The 23,673-nt window shown below is 37.0% G+C and overlaps 1 protein-coding gene across 1 annotated transcript in view; it reads right to left on the bottom strand.

Annotated features, from left to right (window-relative positions):
- LOC103781257 overlaps positions 1-13,980 on the bottom strand; it is a 46,423-nt gene extending 32,443 nt beyond the window's left edge. The window contains exons 1-6 of the mRNA XM_008948967.1: positions 13,969-13,980; positions 10,017-10,081; positions 8,515-8,711; positions 6,176-6,240; positions 3,410-3,516; positions 72-183 (exon numbers count right to left, since the gene is read on the bottom strand). Of these exons, the coding sequence (XP_008947215.1) occupies positions 72-183; positions 3,410-3,516; positions 6,176-6,240; positions 8,515-8,711; positions 10,017-10,081; positions 13,969-13,980 (558 nt within the window). The remainder of the gene's footprint in view (positions 1-71; positions 184-3,409; positions 3,517-6,175; positions 6,241-8,514; positions 8,712-10,016; positions 10,082-13,968) is intronic.
- Between the last annotated feature and the right edge of the window lie 9,693 nt (positions 13,981-23,673).

Genomic DNA, 23,673 nt, shown 5'->3' with positions numbered 1-23,673 from the left:
GGAAAAGATAACAGTATGAAGAGATTAAAAGAGGTCAGTAAAAGTTTAAGAACACTCCACTGAATACTTACACCATCTATACTCCTTCTAGCATGAGGTCCATATGTATCTTCAGACCCTAAAACCTGTATGTTAACTGCACTGTAATCTTCATACCCAAGCTGACTGAAAATAAGACGAGTCCTGCAACAAATGATTTTTTTTTTAATCAGTAAAGCGCCTGAAAATGATTACGTGAAGTAAAAGCCCTGTGTGGTCCACAGGAGTTAGCTCTGTCATGTAAACTGGACTAGGAATACTTACACTAAACAAATATATCTGCATACTACAAATCAAGTCATTACTGAGAAGGAAGTTATGCCTCTGAATTTAACCCGAGGTTTCAAACTGAGCCTTCTGTTTATTCAAATTATGTGAAAGATGACAGGCAAAGACAAATAAAAGGATTTCAGCTCGCTCTTTTATCTTCATTTTAAAGACAGCTTGAAATGTAATTACAGTATATGCAGTTTTTCTGTTTTTCATGCTGGTAGTTCAGTTCTTAACTCAGTTTCTTGATGTAACACATTATGAACTACCAATGAACACATGAAAATACTTCATTACACCACACACAGAAAGGAAGGACATCGAACTGAAGAAAGAACTCTTACTCAAATCTTGAAAGATATTTATGTGGAATTAATGAACATAGGACTCAAATGTGAAAAAGGAAGGGTTTTAAAGAGAACATTTCACTCATGCCTGAAATCCCTCAAACTCTTTCTATAAGGATATTTCCACCAAAAGCACATTGTGCCAAGAGTGCCAAGTTGGTCCAGTCATGATTAACAATGGTGATGGACATTACATTCTTTTTATATACCATGAAAACACACAATGCCTTAAAGAGCCAGGAGTTAACACTGGTTTTTGACAAATATTGAAGTTGGGTTAAATTGACTGTTTTCAACAACCATTAGAAAAAACAGCCCATCTCAAGCACTAAAACTGAAAATTACTGCTATAATTAAAAAAAAAAAAAATGTATTAAGTCCAAAATAAATTAGAAAGTTAGAGAAGTTTTAAAAGAATGCAATGGTTAAAAATCGTCCAACTTATTACTATGTTGCATATTGGAAAAATAATTTAAAATTCTGAAGCACCTAAATTGGTTCCCTAATAATCTTGGTCTGGCACCCTTCTAGCTGAATAATATCAGCAGAAACATTAGAATTATGAGAAAAACATTTTCTACTGGAGGAACATTTCAAGGACAGTTAATGTATCATCATTGTTGTAAGTATTAGCATGGTAGCTGAAACAATGAAGCAGTGTACAGGGCTGACTCCAAAACAATGTCATTTTCTAACTGTTGTCAAGAGATGAAAGTGGTCTATGTACCACGAAATGAAGCCATCTTTATATTGATGACCATAGAAAGACAGACACTTGATTCAAAGCACCTAGATTTGTTAACCACATCTATCATAAGTTGTTTATTTACAAACATTACAGTTCAAGATACGAGCATTGAAAGTGTTTTCTGTGGGTAATTTTTAGCTGTTTCATGAGTCTTGGTATTGCAACAGAGAATCAAAAATAAAAGGACACCAGAAACTACTTCAAAGAGACTTCCTCACACACATACTCTCAAACATCTCTTGCTTTCAAAAATTAATAAACAAATAAAAGAGAAGCATGCAAGAAAGAAGTGGAAGAATTTGTATTACAAGCTACCAAAGCTGCTTAATAGTCTTAGGCTCTCAACTAATTTGACCTGTACAACTGAAGTACCTTAAATTTGTGCACCTTATTCTGTACTTATTACCATTAGACTACAGGGCAGAATTTAACCTAGAACATATTAGAAGCTGGCTAGCTGGAAAATAATGTCCTTAGGACTTTCTCCTGCTATAGGGATTGGTGGAAAGACTGAAGTCAGAGCTTCCTAAAGAGATGTAGTTGCTGGTAAAGAATTTTCTGACAGTAATGAGAATAGCTTAACTCTTATTCTGTATCTAGGTTGACACACACAAGTCTTACAAACATGCCAAATAAATGATGCCACACATTAAGCTTTTTAAATCTGTGTTTGAGATGTAGAATATATTTATAGGTAGTATTGTATACTGTGATTTTTAACACAGAACAAGCCAAGGCTGCTCTAGACATGCCTTACAGGCTAGAGGCCACTTATCAAGACAGTTAGCCAGCCTCTGGCTATCTCACATCAGTCCTCCTCTGAGGATTACCCAGGACAGCAGAGTAAGCAGGCTCAACTAATTTTTTAGTGCTCATGAAGTAGCAGCAGCAGCAGCACAAACTGTTTCAATCTAACAACAGATTCATGTAATCCAGTCTGAAATAATGTCCTAATCCGGTCTGAAATAATGTCCAAGAGAAAACATGAAAAGGATAATGTACTATTTTTTTTTCCCAAAAATAATCACCCAGCTTCCAGAAAGACTGCTTTTCAGAGACTTCTGTGTCCCCGAGTCTTTGTATTTAACAGCTCTTGAGGTTCTTTTTTTTTTCCTTCATTGATTTCCCCAGTAGCTCTTTGACACTTCCACTTTTAGCCCTCACACTACTCTGAAAAAAGGGATTCCACAGCTTAATTACACATCCCATACCAGCCTGCTCTCACCTGCTTGTCTCTTGAGGGAAGTCACACAGCTCCCTCAAAACAGCACTTGTATGTGGGCACATGAGCAGTAAGTCACTCTAAATCCATAGTAAACTTTGCACTTCTGACAGATGTCTATCCTAGTGTACTTGCTGCATGGGTCTAGAGTAGGATGGGGGAAGTTACATATTATAAACATGGCAAACAACAACAGATAGACCTCATAACTAGAAAGATTTGGGCTATTGTAGTAAATGCTCGGAGACTTCCACGAGGATACAGAATTTAAGACAAATGTCTCCTCACCCAAATATACTGACACGACAATATGACTAAAGGTTTATACAATTTGTCTAACAATTGTAAAACAACAAAATCATCACTCATACTTTTACAAGGCATCAAGATGAATTTGGTAATCTACCTACATTCCATATCATTAAGATTTTTTATAAGTTCTGTGAAAATTAGATTCTCATGGGCTTCTCTCTAGCACCTAATAATTTTCATCTGAATCACAGCTTCTCCCTCATTATTTTGGGTTTCTCTCCACTATACAGTCACCTATTTTCAACAATATTTAGGATCTTTCTCACTCTGTCAAATGCACATAAAGTGCAGTTATATGTTGAAAACAGGCTTCCTAAACAGGCTCTTTAAGTCTTGAAATGCCCCCCCAATTGGAAGATTATAATCTTCTCCAGTTCTTACAAAGTTAATATGGTCACTATCCTATGTCACAGTTCTATTTTCATCAACTCTGAAAAGGCCCAACCCCCCTTCCAAAACTCAAATACCAACCTTTGCAGAATACTTTCTGCAGTGCGTTTTCCTTTTTCTACTGCCTTTGGACCTCCCACTGGACAGACAGCAGTAGCTCTGAAGCCATCAAGGTAAGTTGCATTTACCTAACAATAAAGAGATTATGAAATTACACAGGATTCAGTGCTGATAGACTACAAATACTCTCTGACAATCATTATCCACACATTAAGAGGAAGTGGAATAGCAAGAAATTGTCATCATCATCACAAAACTTTACTCCATTACTTTAAATTCAAAATTCTGTTAGACTGAAATCTGCAAAACTGAAACTCAGAATCACTTCTCATCATCCTTAAATTCTCCTGTACTTACCTATTTTGGTACACCAGACACATTCTAATTTTGAAAAAATGAATAACCTATCACAGTGAAATAAATCAGACTCAAGTTTCCCAGAAGTATTGAAGTAAATACAGAAAAACACCATACACACACACAAAAAAAAAGGAACACAGAATCATGGAATTGTTCTAGCTGGAAGAGATCTTAAGATCATCATGTCCAACCATTAACCCAGCACTGCCAGGTCACCATCATATCCCTAAGTGCCACATCTACATGACTTTGAAATGCCTCCAGGGATGGTGACTCTACCACTTCCCTGGGCAGCTCGTTGCAGGACTGTCTTTCTGGGAAGAGATTTCTCCTAATATTCAATCTAAACCTCCCCTGGCACAAGTAGAGCCCATTTCCTCTTGTCCTATAGCTTGCTACATGGAATAAGATACCAACACCCACCTCTCTACAACCTCCTTTCAAGCAGTAGTAGAGAGTGACACATTTGACTACTACACATTTTACTACACTTCCAGTGCTACAGTTGCTTAAGAGAGCTCTAACACAGTGAAAGCAAGGACCATAATGCATGGCCGTGAACCCTAGGAAAGCTTTAACAGCTTTAGCTAAACTAAGTGTGATGGGCATTTTCAACACTTATTGCTTAACAGAAAAACCAAAACAGAAATTGAAGACACTCCGTGTAACTCTCCAAAATCAAAAATCTTTTTCCTACAGTCGATTTCCAAACACTTTACCAACTCTACTTTTAAACCTCCCCAAAATGTTTCAGTTATTTCTTTTGAGAAGCTATTTCTGATTATTTTCCCTGACATTTACCTTATATCTCACTTTCTCTTACTGTTTTACCAACCACAGTTCACCTTGAATGCAGCAATTAAATAATTTTCCACTACACTTAGTGTCAAGTTACTCTAAGATATAAAACACCCTTAAAATGTATGTAGCTTGTTATAATGCCCATTCAGTCTCTTCCTAGCCAACCTGATTAAGTTCATTTCCTAAAAATTAATTCTAAAACAGGTGTGCAAAGCTTATGTCCTTTTGTCACTGACACCAAGTTAAACAGCTTCAAAAAATATAAATATTTCATAGAAAGTATAAATTACACATTTTACAATATAATTACACACTTTAATATACAAAAGATATATTTAAAAAAATATTCCAGAACACATACATTTCAAATGCCCTATTTAGGACATCATAAAAAATAAATAAGAAATATAAAGTTAATTTTAATTTGCTATTACATAAAAATCAAACTGACATTCTGCTTTGTTTATTCCATTTCATGGTTCATCAACTGAAAAAAAAAAATCTCAAATCTCACTTATTTCTTTTAGATATGAAGAAGTATGGAACTATAAGGTCAAGAACAAAAACTGCAGGAGGACAAGGCTGCTGAACAGAGCAGTTGCTGAAAGTTGCTGAGAAGCAAAACATATTCAGCTTCAAACCACACACTCAGACCAAGAAAAAGTACTTTCTGCTTTGTACATTCACTGCCTTCTGTATTTCCCTAGATCACATTTCACTATTTACTACAGGAATAACAACATTAGCATGGGTATCATCTGGCTGATGGAATCTGGTGTTTTGTAGAAAAGCATACTCTTCATTCTATGCCATTTTTAGGAACTAATTCTAAGCTGAATACTCAGTCGGTTACACAGACACTGTAAGGCCAATTTTTAAACTAAACATCTTCTAGAAATGTGCTTATAATTTATGTTTTAATACTTTTCTCTTTATTATTTCAAACACAACAAAAACCAAATTTCAGATCAAAAAGATAGTTATTCCCTGATGCTGATAATGCATACACAGACCAGTCAGAGAAAGGAAATTTGTTCTTCTCACATTATGTAACTAGATACCTCTGAAATATTGTGTTATTTAAAAAACAAACTCTCATGTAAAACTCGTTTTAAAAAAGGTGAGAAATATTTTTGAAATGCTGTAAAAAGTTTCAGAGAAAAATTATGCTCAGGCATATGTTACATTATGTAAACAGAGATGGAGATACTCATTACTTACCTTTTAAAAGCTACTTGGTAGATCTATTTCATTGTGAAATTTAACAACTAACAGGCCAATAAAAAAAAAAAAAAATCAACAAGTATAAAGGTGTTAGTGGGCTAACATGTTTTTAAAATTATCATTCCTATAAAAGAAACACTCCAGCCTTGTCTGAAAGTTTGTGGATAAGCCTGTTATACTTGAAAACATTTTAAGTTGTATCAATTAAGGTTTGTCTTTTTTTCCTTCCCCCCCATTTCTTCTACTCTCAGAGCAGAGAAGATGAAGATTTTTAAAGTGGTACCAGTTTTTGGCAGAAAATGTTGAGCTTCTTCTCCAAAACACAAAATTTTGTGCATTTTGTAAAAATTTTGCAAAATATTTTGTAAAAAATACTTTACACTCCACAGAAACAGATAATACCTTGTACAACTTTGAAGGAGGTGATCCTTTTGCTCCATGAACTTTCACTGCCCCACCATCAAAACCTATAGTGGTTAAAAATCAATATTTAAGCTTCTTCAATATAACTCCAAAGACATTATTTTTTGATACATATTAAGCAAATGCACATAATTAAAAGCAAATCACTGACAGTTGTACTGCCATGGAAGAGAGAACCTTTCTGAAAACAGCCCTCCCTGCCTCAGAAACACAAACAATAAATTGTTTCTACATTTATGACTTCAATGAGCCTTTTAACTGAAGGCTTGAAATGTTTATTCATGTACTTAAAAAGTACTTAACACAGAAAGCAGCCTTCGGACTTCAGACCCAATAGTTATTTTCCACTTAACAGCCAGTATATTGCACACACAGAGATCATACCATTTACAGTGGTTGGCTGGAGTGGAACTGCAGTCCTTCACTTGGTAAAGAAACAAACAGAAAAAAGAGATGAGAAACCAGTGACAGCTAATTTGCTGACAGCTTAGGAAGTGAAGGGGCAATTTAACTTTAGTCTTCTTGTCAGCAAGAGAAACAAAACAGTCTGAATATATGTTCCAGGGCAACTATCAGTAATATTAATGCCAAAAAGAAAATGGAGAAAATTGTTGCCATGGCATCAGGTTCAAGCTTGAACTGGAGAAAAGTCAACACATGCAGCTCCCTGAAAATTAGTAGTGCAGGATCAGCACCTCACATGAGACAGAAGTATACTGTAGCTCACCTGTACCTGACCTGTGCTTGCAAATATTCATGAAGCAGTTCAAAGCTTTACACAAATACTCTGAAGAGATCAAATCAGAACACATCTGAAAAGGGGAATGTGACTAGCAGGAACTTTACTTGTCACTCAGATAAGATCCTCACTCTTTCTGCAAGACTGATGTATGGTTAATTTAACTCTCTCAGAACTGAACAATATCCCTGCAGCCAGGGTGAAGATCTGTATGTTCCATGTTCCAGATGAAACAGTAGTACAAGGAAAAAAGTCCAAAAACCAAAATGCATAATAGCCATTGACAAAACGAAAACAGAAGCACCTCTCAGTTCAAACACTGAAAGGAATCCAGCAGGACAATAAAATCAGCAATGTAAACAGCAAAAATAGATAGCTTGCCTGTTTTTACTGGTGTACGTGTCAAAGCACTTCAAACTAAAAATATTTAAGAAATCTGCCCATTTTCCATCTGTTATATTTCTAAGAAGGCTAGCTGAAAGTTCATGTGAAAGTTCATTTTAAGTTCAAACATGTCATATCGGGTCATTTGCAAGCTAAAAGTTCATAGGAAGGTTAGAGTTTCCTTTTTTTTTTTTTTTAAAAAAAAAAAAAAGACTCCTAGCTAAGAGCTGCAAGCAGGCCTTTTCAAACCACCATTTGGTTAGTTGCATGAGCAGAAGTTTCTCTGTTTAATTTTATGGCACTTTTATTATTGAACCAAAATATTTTAGATGCCAGTGTTTTAGGTTTTATCACAGTAAGTTTTTAGTTTCAGATTTCAATTGTTCTGAGTTTTATAAAGAAACTCAGCATATTGTTCCAGATCAGTTCCACTAGAATGAAAAAGGATATAATACAGATGTAGTAAAAAAAAATTTCAAATGACTGTAGCTAAACATTTTTTTCAAGCTGTCTTAATCTACAGATCTTCATATCCGTTACACCTGCGGGTTTTTGTTTGTTTTGCTTTTAAAGTTAAATCCAGAACATACACTATATCCATCTTTAGTCTACTGGCTGTTGAGAGTTTCAAGGATAGCAAATGGACTTTTTTTAAGCACAGATTATCTGTGGAACATCCTATACCTAAGCAGGTTTCTACCACTTCAGATGATCTAACTAAATGTCTAAGAAAAATACCATTACCAAGTAGTGCTTTGAAAGACACAGATTTCCATTATTACTAGCACTTCAAATGTCATCTGAGAAAACATGTATAAAACACAGCTTTTTTGAGCAAAGAAACTGACCTGCAGTTTAAAAAAAAAACTAAAATCATAGTAGAGCTGTCTCAATGTTGCTCACACAGAATACAATCTCAAGACTTGGTGGGTGCAAGGCACCAAGGCATGCATTAAAAAGTAAAGTAAAACAAGTAGTGATCAAAGATTTAAAATTAGTCATCCAGTAAAATAAAGATCATGGTTAAAAATTCTAAAGGAATTTCTAGCATAAATATTTTAAAACAATCAGTTTAATACACTAAGAAATTGATTTAATAAGAAATACGCAGAGAAAACAAGAAAATTAAAGTAACTGCTTTAATTTGACAACCCAGTTCATTGACACAGATCTCTTAACACCTATGAGGACAAACCTGGAATTTCAGTGATGGAAACTTTGGAAAAATCACACGTGACATCTGGTAGAAGATAGCGCTGAGGATTGCCCAATTCATACACCAACTGTTCAGCTACAGTGCCAAAAGAGATTAATCCTCCTGTGTCTGGTGGTTTGGAAAGAATAAAGTCTCCTTCAGAGGAACATTCTACAATGGGAAAGCCTATGTTGTGCCTAGAATATGAAACACATGGAAAAACCCCTGAAATTACAAAGTGAAAATGAAAAGAAAAATAAGTAACAACATACTTTATGGTAATGACTAATAAAATAAAACTCACCAAGAGTTATAACATATCTGGTTGTTTCTGCAGAAACATACGTGAGAAAAAGCACTGAACAAACTACTCAACCAAATTAGTAAGAGGATGCATTTTATTGCCTGGTGAAGGAGTGCAGATATAATAACAGAGAACAACAGTAAACAGAAGTGAGGAAGGGACTGGAGGACAATTACAGAAAAAGGTTGAAGTAAAAAGAAGCCAAAAGAATTAGAGGCCTATGACTAAAGAAGTAAATTCAGAAGAAGAAACATGATTGCTAATTCTAGCCTAGTATGGTTGCAGCAGCACACACAGCATGAAGGCAAAGAGATGTGAATACATCCTGGACTCTGGATTTGTAAAAAAAGGCAGTCATAGCAGGAAGAACAGACTGTGCTGGAAGCCTCACACATGAAGGGAAGCAGGAAACAGGAATAATTACACCCATTAAGGACAATTTCACATGTTAATAATAAGTTATACACAGAAAGTTATAATGAGAAAAAGATATATGAAATTTAAGATCTCCAGCCCAGAACAACTATAAAGGACAGAATGATCAGAAAATCAGGAGGCACAGCAAAAAAGCAGTAAACCAGAAAATTACAGACAATTAAAATATCGTTCCTCCTCACATTTTCACAAGTAACATAAAAGAAGCGATCAAAAAATAATGCATAGTAAGAGGCACATGCCAGTCATTACAGCAGCAGGGCAGAATTTTCAGGGTTATGTGGACAAGATGTAGGTATTTGCTTCCCCAGCTAAAAGCCTTCATTTAATTTGCAGAGTATTTGAGAAAAAGTAATGACTTAAAAAAAAACAAGAAACAATACAGCCCCTTGCAAAAGAAAAACTGTTGTAAAAAGGTCCTAATAATGAAAGGTGGTGAACATCACTCTCCTTAAAAGTCAATGACCTTCAAGTCTCCTGTACATGCTTAAAATCAGGCCATCCCTAAAATTCATTATTTTTGGGTACTAGTGGTAACAATGTACTGAACATACAAGCAAATTAGTTATCAGAAAAGGTTACATGAACATAGTTTGTATAACTTAAATCCACAGAGTTTTGAAGGAAGTAAGCAAAGAAACCAGTGAACTCTCCAGTGACATTTGTAGAAGTTCACAGGCACTTGAACAGATTCCTTATCATTGAGAAGCTTCAAACATAACCCCGTTATTTAAAAAAAGGATTAAGAGACAAGCTCTGTTACCAGAGATCAGCAACTTTAATACTGATAGTGTACAAGACTTGGAAAGTATGGTTTCTGGAGGACACCTAGAAAAGCCCATGTCAAATCAGTAAAGATTACACCTCATTAAGACTGGTCTTTGAAACTATTTAAACAACTGACCAGATAAAGTGCAACAAAAATACCCTACTACCCTGGTGAATACAGAAAAATTCCATGGAATCAACAATTTTTTTTTTTATATACAAGATATTCTAGGGTTTAGGCTTGGTGGGGTTTTTTTTTGGGTTTGTTTGTTTGTTTCTTCCCTCCCCCCCCCCACCAAGGGAAGTGGAGGGAGAAAAGATGATTGCAAGATGTATGTAACATTCAACAGTTTAAAGTGTGACATATATATAAAAAAAAAATCCACAACACTTCCCAATTCCTGGTCTTGAACATTTATGTAGAGTAACAGACTAACATCTGTAATTATCCAAATTATAGAGGTAAGGAAACCCAGCCAGGAAGCATCATGATCAGCCTAGGATCAGTGACTAAACAAGGCTACAATCAAACAGCTTTTGCCCTCGGTGTCATGCTTGTCTGCTTTGACCCCAGCATCCACCTGTCTTGTCTTAAACCAGTAGCACCAGGGGCCCTGCCAACAGGCTCAACGCAGATTATTCACATCACCTACCCAAAAGTCACCTCCATCAAGACAGTGCAATCTATTCCAGTGCAATGATGACTGGTATTCTGACTGCAGCCCACTTTGATCTAAGTCATCAGCACATGCAACTCTTATGACACACTCCTGCACCTACTCCCAAGGGATGTTTGCTTTAGAGGAAGAAGAGGTGAACTGTAGACACTCAGCTTTCTACTCTGAACCACTGCATCCTACTAACAGATTAAAATTGTTTGGCCAAGCTCTACTCTAAAAAGACCAAAACCATTAAAAAACAAAACGCAATAACAAACAGCAATATACTGAGGCAAAGAGAAATTTCACCCCCTAAAATTATTAGAATCAGGGAAACACTTGTCATTAAAAGCAGGCCAATCATGGAAGACAGCAGATAAACAGTATCAGCATGAACAAGATTATTATTTAGGTCCCTTAGTATGTAAAAAGACAGATTCTGATTTTCCCATTATCTTAGGACCATCAAAGTCAGAGGATCTTTACGGTGGAATTGTTTATCCTGCCAGAGTGGCTGGAAGGAGACCACACAGGTATGAATGTCCTTTCTGGAACAGCTTTTAAATATACATTGAGACATATCCAGTATATAAAAAAGACACTCAGTTTTTACCACTTGCAGCATAGTCTTGACCCAAAGCTTGTAGGAAAACTGTATGAAGGAGAAAAGACATTCCAAGACACAACCCCAAACAAAACCAAAATCAAACCTACCAAAACCAAAGGGGAAATCACAAAATTCTTCCTAGAAAAAGTATGCAGACACAGGACACTAGCATGTCCTAGCATGGCAAGAATTTTTAGCTATCTTTAAACAATTCTGAAATCCATTACCCAAAAGGTTAATGAAAAGAAATTACAGTGACTTACTCTTTCATATTCTCTTTAATTGTTACCTTGTTGCAACAGTTAGTGAAAGTACCAAGGAAGAGTATTTGCCTTCACTGGAGATAAGTGTGAAGGGGTGTTTCCTCCTCAAGGTATGACACCATCCACTGGACTTTTCCGAGTGCTCAGTTAGTTGCAGATGTGTGTTCTGACAGGTCACATCAGCTCTGAAAGCTTCCCTCACTTATTCAAAACCTAGAGATGCAATGAATTGAGCAAGAAGCTCCTGGACTCCATCTGCATTGTAACTGGATGGCTGAGAGAATGCACACATGCCATACTACCTGGTAGCACATGCCAGTGAGAACCTACATGAACATATGCATGCCCGAGAGAAAAACGTAGTTTGTATGTTGCTAAAAACACTACTTAAAATTAATTTCCAGCTTGGAAACAAATTAGCCTGTCACCCCTACAGCAGGATTCAGTCAAGTGACAGCTACTTAAACCTGATGTTGGAGCTCCCTAGCAGCAAACACTACCTGGATGTGGTACACTAGCACATGCTGCAGGTACTATAATCACACCATCACCCTGAGCAGTACTTCCACTGAAAGAAGTTACTCTTTGCCTGGCTCACTAGTAGGTTTGGCTGAATGACACACCGTATGATATCTGCACTGCAATGTGCCAACTTTATGCTGGCCATAACCCACAGCCAAGCTGCAATTTTCTACACTGTAGCAGGGGAGATAAACAGAGAACTGTGAACTCACAACTTCAGCAGCAATGACAGTCATGGCATTCAAAGCAACACAGTGGCCATGTGAGGCCCTTCAGTAATAAAAGGATTGCATGAGTTTAGTGATAAAACCCCCAGCAGGATTGGGCAATATCAAGAAATGTAAGCAATTCTGAAAGGAAACTACTAAAGTGAATTCTAATTTAATTACACAATCATGTGATTAATAAAATACAATAGCAGAGGTAAATATGAAAAAAAAAAAAAATACTTTTCAAACATTTTGAGTGGTTTTTTAACACAGTGTTAAAATACAGAAACATTATACATCAGTTTGTGAAAGGAGACGACAACCACCATTCTTTTATCCAAAACTGGTCTGGTTTGGGTTACATGTTTGGTACATAACAGTTAAATAAATCATATAAGAAAACCAGAGCACTGACTAAATCCAAACATTAAACCTCATAAACTTCCTCCAAGTTGGGGCTGGTTGAGGACTTAACAGTTAAAGCATGTCCTCATTGACTACAGCAGCACATGGGTAATGAACTTTCAAAACTGGTTTTGCTGATGAAACCACCTTTTCAACTGCCATCTACACCTCCTATCCTACTTACAGGAATCAGGGCTCTGAAAGCCAGTCTCCTGTCTGTGCTCTGCCTGCCAATGACTGACTTACTCTTGGGATTATTTTTTTCCATGTAAAATGTTGATTTTCCTTCATTTTTGGCTCTCAAAAATGTTACAGTTCATGGCATGTCAAAGGTAAGAACAAGAACTACATAGGCAGAGCCGTCATCTGTCTGCTCCCAGACAATGCACCGTCCGTCTCTGGGCAGCTCTGAAGACAAGCCTTCCCTCTTGTTTTGCCACCAATCTTACACCATTTGCCTTACAAAAAAAAAGTAAAATCCATGAGTACTGGATCCTGTTGGGCTCAGGAGAAAGACAATATCTGAGACAACATGAGGATTTCTTCTCTCATGAGGTGCCAAACTCAACTATCTCATTCTGGTCACTACTGGTAGACTGAGGGGATTACTGGCAACAAAAGATGGGACAGTTGGTGTAGTGCATTTTCTTGTGGGGGAAGATGTTGGAAGGCAGAAAAAAAAAAAAAAAAGCCACAGCAAAAATGATGTTGACATGGAAATGAACCAGGGTCCAACTAGGTTGTAGTATGAACTTTCAGCTTTACAGCTAATGCAGTTTCCTGTGATGTGACTCAATGAATGTCACACTGAGGAGAGCTCCAAGCCAAGCTTCTCAGTATCATGGACATGTATTTTAACTGCAACACTATTGGGCAAGAAGCAGAAACTGCTATCACTTCTGGCAGTGTCTTCACAATCAATTCAGAGCTGTTAAAATGTGTCAGGCAAAATCAGCACAAACTTTTGTGTAAAGTATATGCATATGTTTACATGTAGGTATCAACATGTTTCCTAACCTGCTGCAATTCCAGTTTGGGTAAAATTTCCTGATTGCATTACTTATCTCCTCTAACTAGAGGGCATTTCAGAGTATGCATTGTGTGTAAACTCTTAATGCCTAGACAATTTCAGGCCAATCAGACAGGCTGCCTGGAATAGATGATGCTACAGAGAATGAGGCATTCCACATTGCTGATCAGGACTTGCATGCTGGATTCTGTTCAAGTCCCAGATTAAGCAATCTGGATCCAGCCCTTGAAGAGACTACAACTACTGACTTACCCTTTTGGTCATCCCAGGCCAGAGGATTATGCAGTCTCAACCACTGTACACTCTTGGCTTAGGGCAAAATGTCAGTGTTTATCACCTCCTCAAAATGATTACTCTACTGATCAGCATTAGTTTATTCTCTCCTGCATTCCAAAACAAAACAAAACAATGTACTAATCACCCACTGGCACTAAACAGTTGTAACAGACAGCAGTATCAGGAGTTAAATGAAAACTAAATACAGGGCTGTGTATTGGCAATATACTTCTGTCATCACAGTTCATTCTGACACTTTGTATGAATTCCCTACTGAATGCTGTGCACTAGACATTAAATAGGAAGCAGTGACATATTATCACTTCTGACCATCTGCTGACATATTGTACTACACAAAGAACAGAAATGGAGTAAGTGCCTTTTTTGATAACATTTACTTAAAATCAGTCATTTAAGAATGCTCATTACTCTTCTATAAACTGTGAACCAATGGTTTCTTGCATTTTCTCTGCTAAACATCAGAGAATCCACACAAGTGGTGAGTCAAGCAGCCTTCCTCTCACTGGAAAAGAGCATCTCTGTCCCCTCTACCTGTCTGCCTATTTTCCTGAAAAATGGATGAAACTTAACAACTTCAAGATTTCTGTGCTGAAGTTAAATACATTACAAAGACCTAGCCAATGCAGTCAAAGAAATCCCAGAATTCTAACCTGCCTTAGGTTAGCAGACAGAAACCAACTAATTCTAGATTCTGTCAATGAAAATAATTAGTCATGAGTTATGACATGCAACTTCATATTTTTTGCATTAAAAACTTGCTTTACTGAGACAACAAAAAAAAAAAAAAGAATACCTTAGGATTTCATAGCTAACAATTCAATTGCCACAATATACCCATATGAACACTCCTGAGACTTAAAGTATCCTTTTACAGTGAAATTGAGGCCCAAGAAGTGGTCTGCATTAAACACTTCAAGAAAATAAATAAATAAATTAAAAAAAAAAAAAAAAGGCAACACACACAAAACCACACTAAAAACCTGTGTTGGATGAATGAAGTGAGCCCAGTCCAGTACCTCAATACTCATAAGTACATAATATACACATGGAATGCAAGTTCTGACTCATACTTACCTGGCTTTACTCAGTTTAAATTAAGGTGCTCTTGTTTACATAGTTCATTAATTTTGCTTATGTGGACAGATAAGGTTTATAAGTCTAAAATCTGATAAATTCTTCCCTTTTTTTTGTTTACAAATTAGAAAAATCTCACACTCATCAGTCCTTCTTAACAGTACGCTCACACGTTTTTTAGCAGCCAAAGACAGAAGAGCAACATGGACTGCTCTTCTTGGGGAGGAAAAAAAACCCAAAAGAGTCAAAAACCAACCCGAGTCAAGTCACAGCCAGATCTACACCCTGCAAGAACATGAGTGGAAAAGACTGCCCTCTAGTGTTTAGTTACCAGAGGATAGCATAAATGCTGTGAAAGGTTTTCTTAACCTCTAGTGTAAAGGTCCAGTAAATGTTTGCGGCGCTGACTGGCCTGGGCTGCGTGAACACACTCAAGGCAGTGAGAAATTTGTATCTGTACAGCACTTCAGTGACAAACAGATTTAACTTGGCTTCTTCCCCTGACATTTACTGAATTTGTGGGGCTGGTTTGGGCTTACCATTATGGATCACAGACACTATCATTTATTGAGATCCAAACTACGCACACTTACTTTCAGGAGACTGCTCAAAACATGGCTTTTCCTAAATGAGGGAGAAAACATGAACAGAATATAGTCAAGTAACTCCTGCAAACTCTGTTGACCTCCTGGCAATGTAAGTACTGTTGGTGGCAACAAGTATTGCATATTCTGGTTATCATGGAGACTGTGAATTGCCATATTATTATTGTGCAGTATTATGCAATGCCTTATCTGCATACACTGAAACCAGATTCAGACTGTCTAAATAACACCTCCCCCCATGCCATCAAGTTTCTTTAAATTAAGGAGTCAACAGGTTACTACTAAACTATCAAATGGAAAATGCATTTTGCTGCAGCCCAAAAGCTTTCACAGTATTTCCCCTTCGTGCATTTCCATCTAAATACAGGAAACAACTATTTAACAGGAGAAAAAAAAAAAACCAAAAATAATCACCTCCTTTCCTTCCCTGCCTCTGCATCCTAAATGGATGTCCTGGACCACAAAGTCCACTGTGGTCCATCTTCTACTCTGCTTCTCCAAATATAATATTGAAGTTCATACATTATTTTGGGTTTGTCTAGCTTTAGTTTATCATACAGGCTGACATGTAACATGTTTTTATATCAAGAATTAAATGCCTAAGGCTCTTTTAATTTGCAAACAAAAACACTAGTTCTAAGGCACAATTAATTTTTAGTAGACTTAATCTAAAGGTAAATAAATGTTGTATTCACAGAGATGCAACCATGCATGGTTCACAAGTATGCACACAGATGATGGGGACAAGGGAACAGAGCAGTACTGGGTGCTAACCTTTGGTACTCTTTAGTAGCAATTCAAGTCAGCACCAGTCAGCTCTAAGCCACAAGACTACTATGACTTTAGACACAGTTATGATTTTTTATAAATACACACACACACACAAGTATTAGCTATCCACAATTTTACTTGTATGTAAAACTAGCTACTCCCACTCCAGCAGCTCATAGCTGAATATGCTCCAACTTAATTTTTGCTTTTTTATTAAAACAAACAGCCATTCCTCACAGAAAGATCCTTTAAAATAAAGAACTACCACACATTTTAATAAGAAAACTAGTATTCTGTTTTTTTTTCTTTCTTGTTTTTATAAAGTGAGGTCTTTCAGAGTCACAGTTACAGGAGATTTTAAAAAGTTTCAAGACACACCATAATAAAAACACCAGCAGATACATCAGAATCAGAGTTATGAATTTCCAAACTGAAAAGTGTGTCTTGTTATTGTAAACATTCTCATTTGATTTCTCATTAAGCACAACAGTGAAGAGTAAGTACAGTTTGTTCCAGGCTAGTAGCCTTCTAATAGGTGAAAGAAATCTCTTGACCTTGTTTCTTTCAATGCCTTATGTGCCTTCACCTGTAAATGAGCAGCGCTCAGGAACTCAAAACTGCAGAATACATCTTTCAAGATCATGCTCTGAATCAGAAATAGGCACTACAAGGAGGAGAAGGAAGCTTGACAGCCGTAGGGAACAAACTTTGGAGTGTGGCTCTTCAGATAACAGGGCACAGTATCCTTCCTCCTGGCTCATCCATCTGGACTACAGGTTGCCCCCGGTGGTCCTCTTCCCAGGTTCAACTTGGGAGCAGGGAAACCCCCAATGAAAGCCACCCTTCCCTCCTGCTTCTCTCCCACTGCTCTTCAACCCTTTTGTCCTTCCTTATGACACAGCACAGGACAAGATTCCTCCCTCTCATCCCAAGGGAAACAAGAATAAATTGCAGTCAGAATTACTCATCCGACACAAAACAAGTTCCCTGACTACTTTAAATTACTCTTAGAAACAAGCTGGTCAAAAGCAGGCTACATTTGTCCTTACTTGTGGTACTTCTTAGCAGGCAGAAGGACCTACCTGCATGAAAGTCTAATTCAGTAAGTCTGAACACAAGATAAAATACAGTTTAATTTTGAAAGGACTGACAGCTCAACATATTTGTGAAGATCAGGCAATACAGCAGGAGGGGACTGTGACTCATCCCTACCATAGCAAATTACATAAAATTTGTGACTGAACAGTAGGCAATTCTGATCTAACTGAAGACTGATTAAATTGTCCAAAAGATACATATTGTCTTGCCCATTACCATCATTCACAGCCAGTAACAAACCTTTCCAAAAAGCAGCTGACAAAAAAGGAAGCAGAAAAAAATCTAAAAGAAAAAAAAAAAAATCAGAGCTCTTTCTTTTTTTTCAAATCATCATCTTCTTAAGCTAAGAAAGGCCCCAGCTGACCAGAAGAAAGGAAAACTGCAATAGGGAGAACAGACCTTGCAGAAAAGTAAAAATAAGGTGGACAAATACCAAGAAGCCCATGTTGCCTTCCCCAAAAGAACGAAATAGAAGCAGTTTCCACAACACGGATATACAGCAGGAAATCTCATCTTTGGTCCACTACAAACATAGATGCTGATGTTGCTGTTACCTACCAGTCTGGTACTGCGTGCCAGTCAGTGAATATTCCACCTGTACACTGAGCACCACATTCAATGAGATGACCTGCAAGGCTGGGAAAATGGCACTCAAGTAACTAAGTATTCTGCAAAACCAACCTTCACAAATCCAGCTTCAAAATACAATAGTACAGTGTAAACAGAACTACACAGCAGAACACGATATTTTTTTTCCTCCACAGGCATCTAGTATGTTTATAAATTATGCATTAAACATAACAAGGGGTTCTGAAAGGTGAGTATGAAGAGCTGAAAAGGGTAACTTTTACATGAAGAATCAAACGAAATTCCCAAAAAAAATTAACACCTAAAAGACCACCTGACCCAAAAAAACAAGTCTCATGGCTCGTTTCAAGAAGTCTTGAACCCAAGTCAGTCTCTCAGCAGTGACTGTGTGTAACTAAATATGCAAAGCATGTTTTTATACCAAGAGAAACAAGACCTCACTTCCAATGTGAAGGACAGAACGTTTATCATTATGCATTACAGTTTTCAAACATTTGTTTGTGACAGTCCACAAACAATAGAATTATGAGGAAAAGCCTCATCTCTATCATCCTGAATTCAGTGGAGATGGAGTTTCTCCTCACATTTGTTTTCAAGCAACAGGAGGTCCAACCATACTACTCCAGGCGTACTTTGGTTACCTAAGCAGTCACTCATTTTTATGGAATTCCCATGCAGTCCAATGATGCAGAAAGTTGAATCAGGTGACAAAATTTTATCCTATGCTTTCTGCATCAGATCCCTAACCTCAGGATGTACGACGAGGGTTTGAAAAGGGCAGTACTGACACTGGGCTTCTGCAAAACCACACAAGGATGCTAGCCCCTGACTGAACCGCCTTCCGTGCATCCCTGAGGCCAAGACCTGCTTACGATCTCAACTATCAATAGTGATGACCAAACAGAAAAAGCCAAGAACCTCTGGTCTGTTCTGTAAGATTTTATATCCTGACAAAATAGACAGGCAGAGAAAGTTAAGCTTTTAAATTAAATCACTCCTTTCCTCATTTTGTTATTTTAAGTTGGTTACAGAATGAAGTTTCTGCCATTTCAATTCCAAATAAGAGTGTATTAAGTGAGACACAAAAAAGAACAAAAAACCTAACAAAAACATTCAGATAAATTAATTCAATAATAACAAAAAAAATCACTAAGTGCTTAAAAAGTTATCCTGACATTATCTGGTATACAATATAAATTGACCCATTTCTTCTTATGTGATTTACCTTCCCGCAGCTAGCAGGTCAAATTCATCCCTATTCCAGCCAAACTAGAAGAAAAATACAAACATGTTACATACATAAGCTTCATACAGTACAGAAAACTGCACATACATTCATTGCCTTAACAATGCATTGGATGTTTTTTACTTAGCTGCAGGAAGCTAAAGAACAATAACTGGCAAGTGTTGTATGTGGATTTGAGTTGCTATACAGTAAGTTAGTAGAAGAGCTCTGATGTGTTTCAGTTTTCCTCTGATACACCCAAACAAACAAAATCTCAAAGTCATGCCTGCTTAAAAAGAAAATGGAAATGCAATATTCATATTATTCAAACATTTGCATAACCCTGAGGTTTAAAAGTCTAGCACCTGTTTTGTGTCATATAAACAGATCACAATATTTTTTCAACTTTTGAAAATTCAGTTCCTGGAGTATTAACAGTCTCCCTTAAAAATTCGAAGCATGCTTTCTTTTTAACTACAAAATTATTTTTCCCAAGTTCAACCCAGTGCAAGTAATATATTCATTATTTCTTATTTAGAACTTAGCAGAAATATCCCTAAAACTTTTCAATAAATTAGATAAGGGCCCTCTGGAGTAAACAGTACACACGGGGAACTATTTTCAGGATGTGAACAGCTAGGAATGAAATAAGCCATAATGGCAACTATAAATGGGAAAGTTTAATTCTAGGCTAGGCAATGTTTGACATGCATGAAGTCATAACAATATGAAGTTTTAGAAAGGATGTCTGTAAGCAGACACTAACACTTTCTTTTTTTTTTAAATATGCACCCAAAGAAAGCTTCCATAATTCACAGTGTGTGGTCATACATAAAAATGCATCACCTATCCAAAATACTTCAGGAAACCACATATCCTGCTTGTATAATTTCCTGAAATTCAAGGAATTTGAGAAACGTTGCACTGAAACTCAACTATTTAAAAGCAGACTGCTTACTCGTTGAAAAAGACCAGTGTTGTAGAGCACCTCGTGTGTGTGTGTGTCTGTCTGCCTCCCTCTCCCCGGCAGGACTAAAGTGAGCTCTACTATCTCCACCTTGCGGTAAGGACACACACACTTGTCGCTTAACCTCGCACACGAAACTTTAAAGGGGAAGTAGGAATTGAGAATGAAACACTGCTGCAACATGGCAAGACTCCCTTAACTTCACCAAAACACTTTCCAGCTGCTTGATACACAAGTTCCTAAATATCCCTGCTGTGAGTTTAAGAGCCACAAAAGCTGCCAACTTTTCACGTATGTAAGGAAAAACACTTGAAACAAAAAAAATTAAGATGCTCATTATTTCTAACTTAGTACCTACATTTTCATAAGGAGTAAAAATTGCCTGATAACGATTGCTGATTACTCATTCACATACTTTCATTATCATATGGAAATTAAGCTGTACTTACAGAATGAATGAGTGGTCCCAATACAATTCCACTGTCAACGCATCTACCAGTCACAACGATATCAGCCCCCAGGTCCAGGGCCCTGCTTATTGGTCTTGCACTAGAGGCAACAAACCACAGCAGTAAGAACTTCTACTTCGTAAAGAAACATTTAAAAAAACATCAGTTCCCTGCCACACACAGAATAAAAAGCAGGTAGGAAAACAATGAAAACAGTTTTAGCAACCAATCTGTCATTCTGTATATACAACAGGAATATTTTAACAAGCAATCATTGGAACACTATCAAATTCAGGCACCTAAATGATGTAACTGAAACACTGGTCTCGATGCTCATAGAAACTGTCTTGAACATAGTGCAGAGACTGTATATGTTCACCTGTATATAAGTATATAAAGACCAGTATTCTTCACAGAGAAAGCTCAATGACTTTGTCCTCCAATTTTAAACCTTTCCACTCAAACTCCCCAAGAGATTTTAGAACTCGCAGTATCAACCAATTTCATGAAGAGTTGTGTGCAGTCATCATTTCCACCAAAACTCAAGCAACAGATTTTTCCAGATTGACCAAGTAAGAGTCAGTCCAGTCAGAATTAGTTGGGACAGATTAGGTTTATATACTTTAGTAAGCAAGCTTTGACCAGAGCATGTGGCTTTTGACTTCTAAAAATCACGCAATCTGCTGCATCCTTCTATTCTTCATGAAATAGGCAGCTTGAAAACACAAACCATGTAAACCACGTGCCTTGAAGAACAAAACCAAAAGTAGTGTTTTTCTACAGTTTCTACACACTTAGCCTTGGTTTTGTCAAGAGGCAAGTTAGAAGGCACAGAAGTTCTCTTACTGATGTAAACGTTAAAATTAAGTATTGTTTTCTCATTTTCCCCCAGTGCTAAATGACCCAAAGGATATACTGCCTAGAACAGCAAGCAAATATACAGCATGAAGACACAGTTTACACCTCTGGGCATAGTGTTAAGTAACAGCCACAGGTAAAAAGCACAAATGGGCCTACATACAGGATGCTCAAAGAAAAAACATCTTTAAAAAGCAGTAGATCGAGCCTTTGGGCTCCTACTGTTAAAAATGCTTGTGAACTCATTGCACAGAACTCCTACTAGCCCAAATCAGGAGGGATGGAAAAATTCAGGGTATTCAGGTTTGATACACTAGGGCAAATTTTTCAGATGACATTTACACATTTGAATCAAGAGTCAAACTGTAAACATCTTCAGATTTAGGGAATTAAAAGTGACCTGTCTACAGAACTTACACATTCTATGCAACACACTCTGAAGCTGGCTTTTTTTACAGGCATATAGACAATTATCGTTTGCTTTACAAATCAGCACCCACTGCTGATGCTGTCAAAGAAAAATTTAACTTAAGAAACAACTAATTTAAGAGGCTGGTGATACCTTTACATTTCAATGAATCTGAGATTAAGGGGCTCCTAAAGAAATACAGCTTCTATCAAATAACCAAGAGCAAGAGTCTGCTCTCCTAGCTAATGAAGCAGAGAGTGAAGTAATGGATTTTTAAAAGGCCTCATACTAGTCTGCTTTTGTCCTCTCCACTTCGACCTCCATTGCTTTTTTAAATTCATTAATAAATGGTAAATCACCAGAATTGGAATGAATACTTTCTCACAATTGCAAATCTTAACTATTATTTTGTAAATTTCATTTACACTTAGTCATGATCTGCAAATGTTGCAAGTCAAGAACACTAAAAATGAATTTTAAAAAAGACTCATCTATTAAAAGGTTCTTACTTTGCAGGTAAAAATATATGCTATGGCAGGTACAGCCATACTCTGCTATCTGCCAATGATGCATTATGTGGAAGTGCAATGACAATGGTAAAATACAAAGCAGTATTTCTATAAAGATTAATGTAAATAGAGGGGGGACGGTGTGCACAAACTTTAGAAATACACCTAACAAATACAAAAAGGATGATATATATGACATGGAGGATGCAAAAGAGAAACCAGGGTCACCAGGATCATCATCTGGAAATTGATGCTGGCTTTTGGTAACACTTGACCATGTTTCATTTCTCAGTCCTTCTCCTTTGATAGACTTGATCGACATTAATTCATCTGAAGTTGATGGTGACAGTGAAAATGCAGCTGTTCACAAACAGGTAGCTAGAACATCTGGATTTAGAGATTTCTGGGAGGCCTTTAGTATCATAAAAGAAGCAAGAGATCTTTCAAAACAGTAATCCCTCCTGGAAAGCCAGCTTTCAAAATTTCAGCAAGACAAAACGTGAGACACAGTTCAGTGCAGCCCAATGGATGCTCCTACAGCCCTTGCACCACGTCCCAGTACTTTAATTCCTTGTTTGTACTTCTCTAGTGACAACATCCTAAACTGCTCCATGCAGCAACAGTATACTCCACATATGAAGGAGTATTTTTGAAACTGCTATAATTAAAATAAAACTATTTTGGCTTGAACTAAAACCTGAGGATTCACGGGACATGTAATGCTAAGGTGTCACAACTGGCAAGGTTCTAAATTAAAAGTTCATTTACAAGTTACAAACCACTTTTTTTTTTTCTGGTTGCCCAAGTAGGGCAAAGGTGAACCTCACGTCCTAGGTGGTCCTTGCAAACCAATTTCAAACAGTCAATGCATTAGAATTATTTTTCCATAATAAAACCAACTTATTAAAGTAACTCACCCAAGATATACATTGATGCTACGGACACTCTCTGGAAATTGTTTGCCACTCTCTAAATCAGTGATACCAGCTCCTTTTAGGTTCTCCTCCTGTTTGAAAACAAAACACCAAATTTGTGAGCATTTTGTAGTATCTACTATAAGCCTTATATCAGTATTAGACAACAGATCCACTTCATACCAACTCTAAG

Source organism: Merops nubicus, unplaced genomic scaffold (assembly GCF_000691845.1).
Source record: "Merops nubicus isolate BGI_N331 unplaced genomic scaffold, ASM69184v1 scaffold9771, whole genome shotgun sequence".
Taxonomy (NCBI): Eukaryota; Metazoa; Chordata; class Aves; order Coraciiformes; family Meropidae; genus Merops; species Merops nubicus.
Note: the sequence above shows the minus strand (reverse complement) of the source record. Positions and strands in the feature narration are given on the sequence as shown.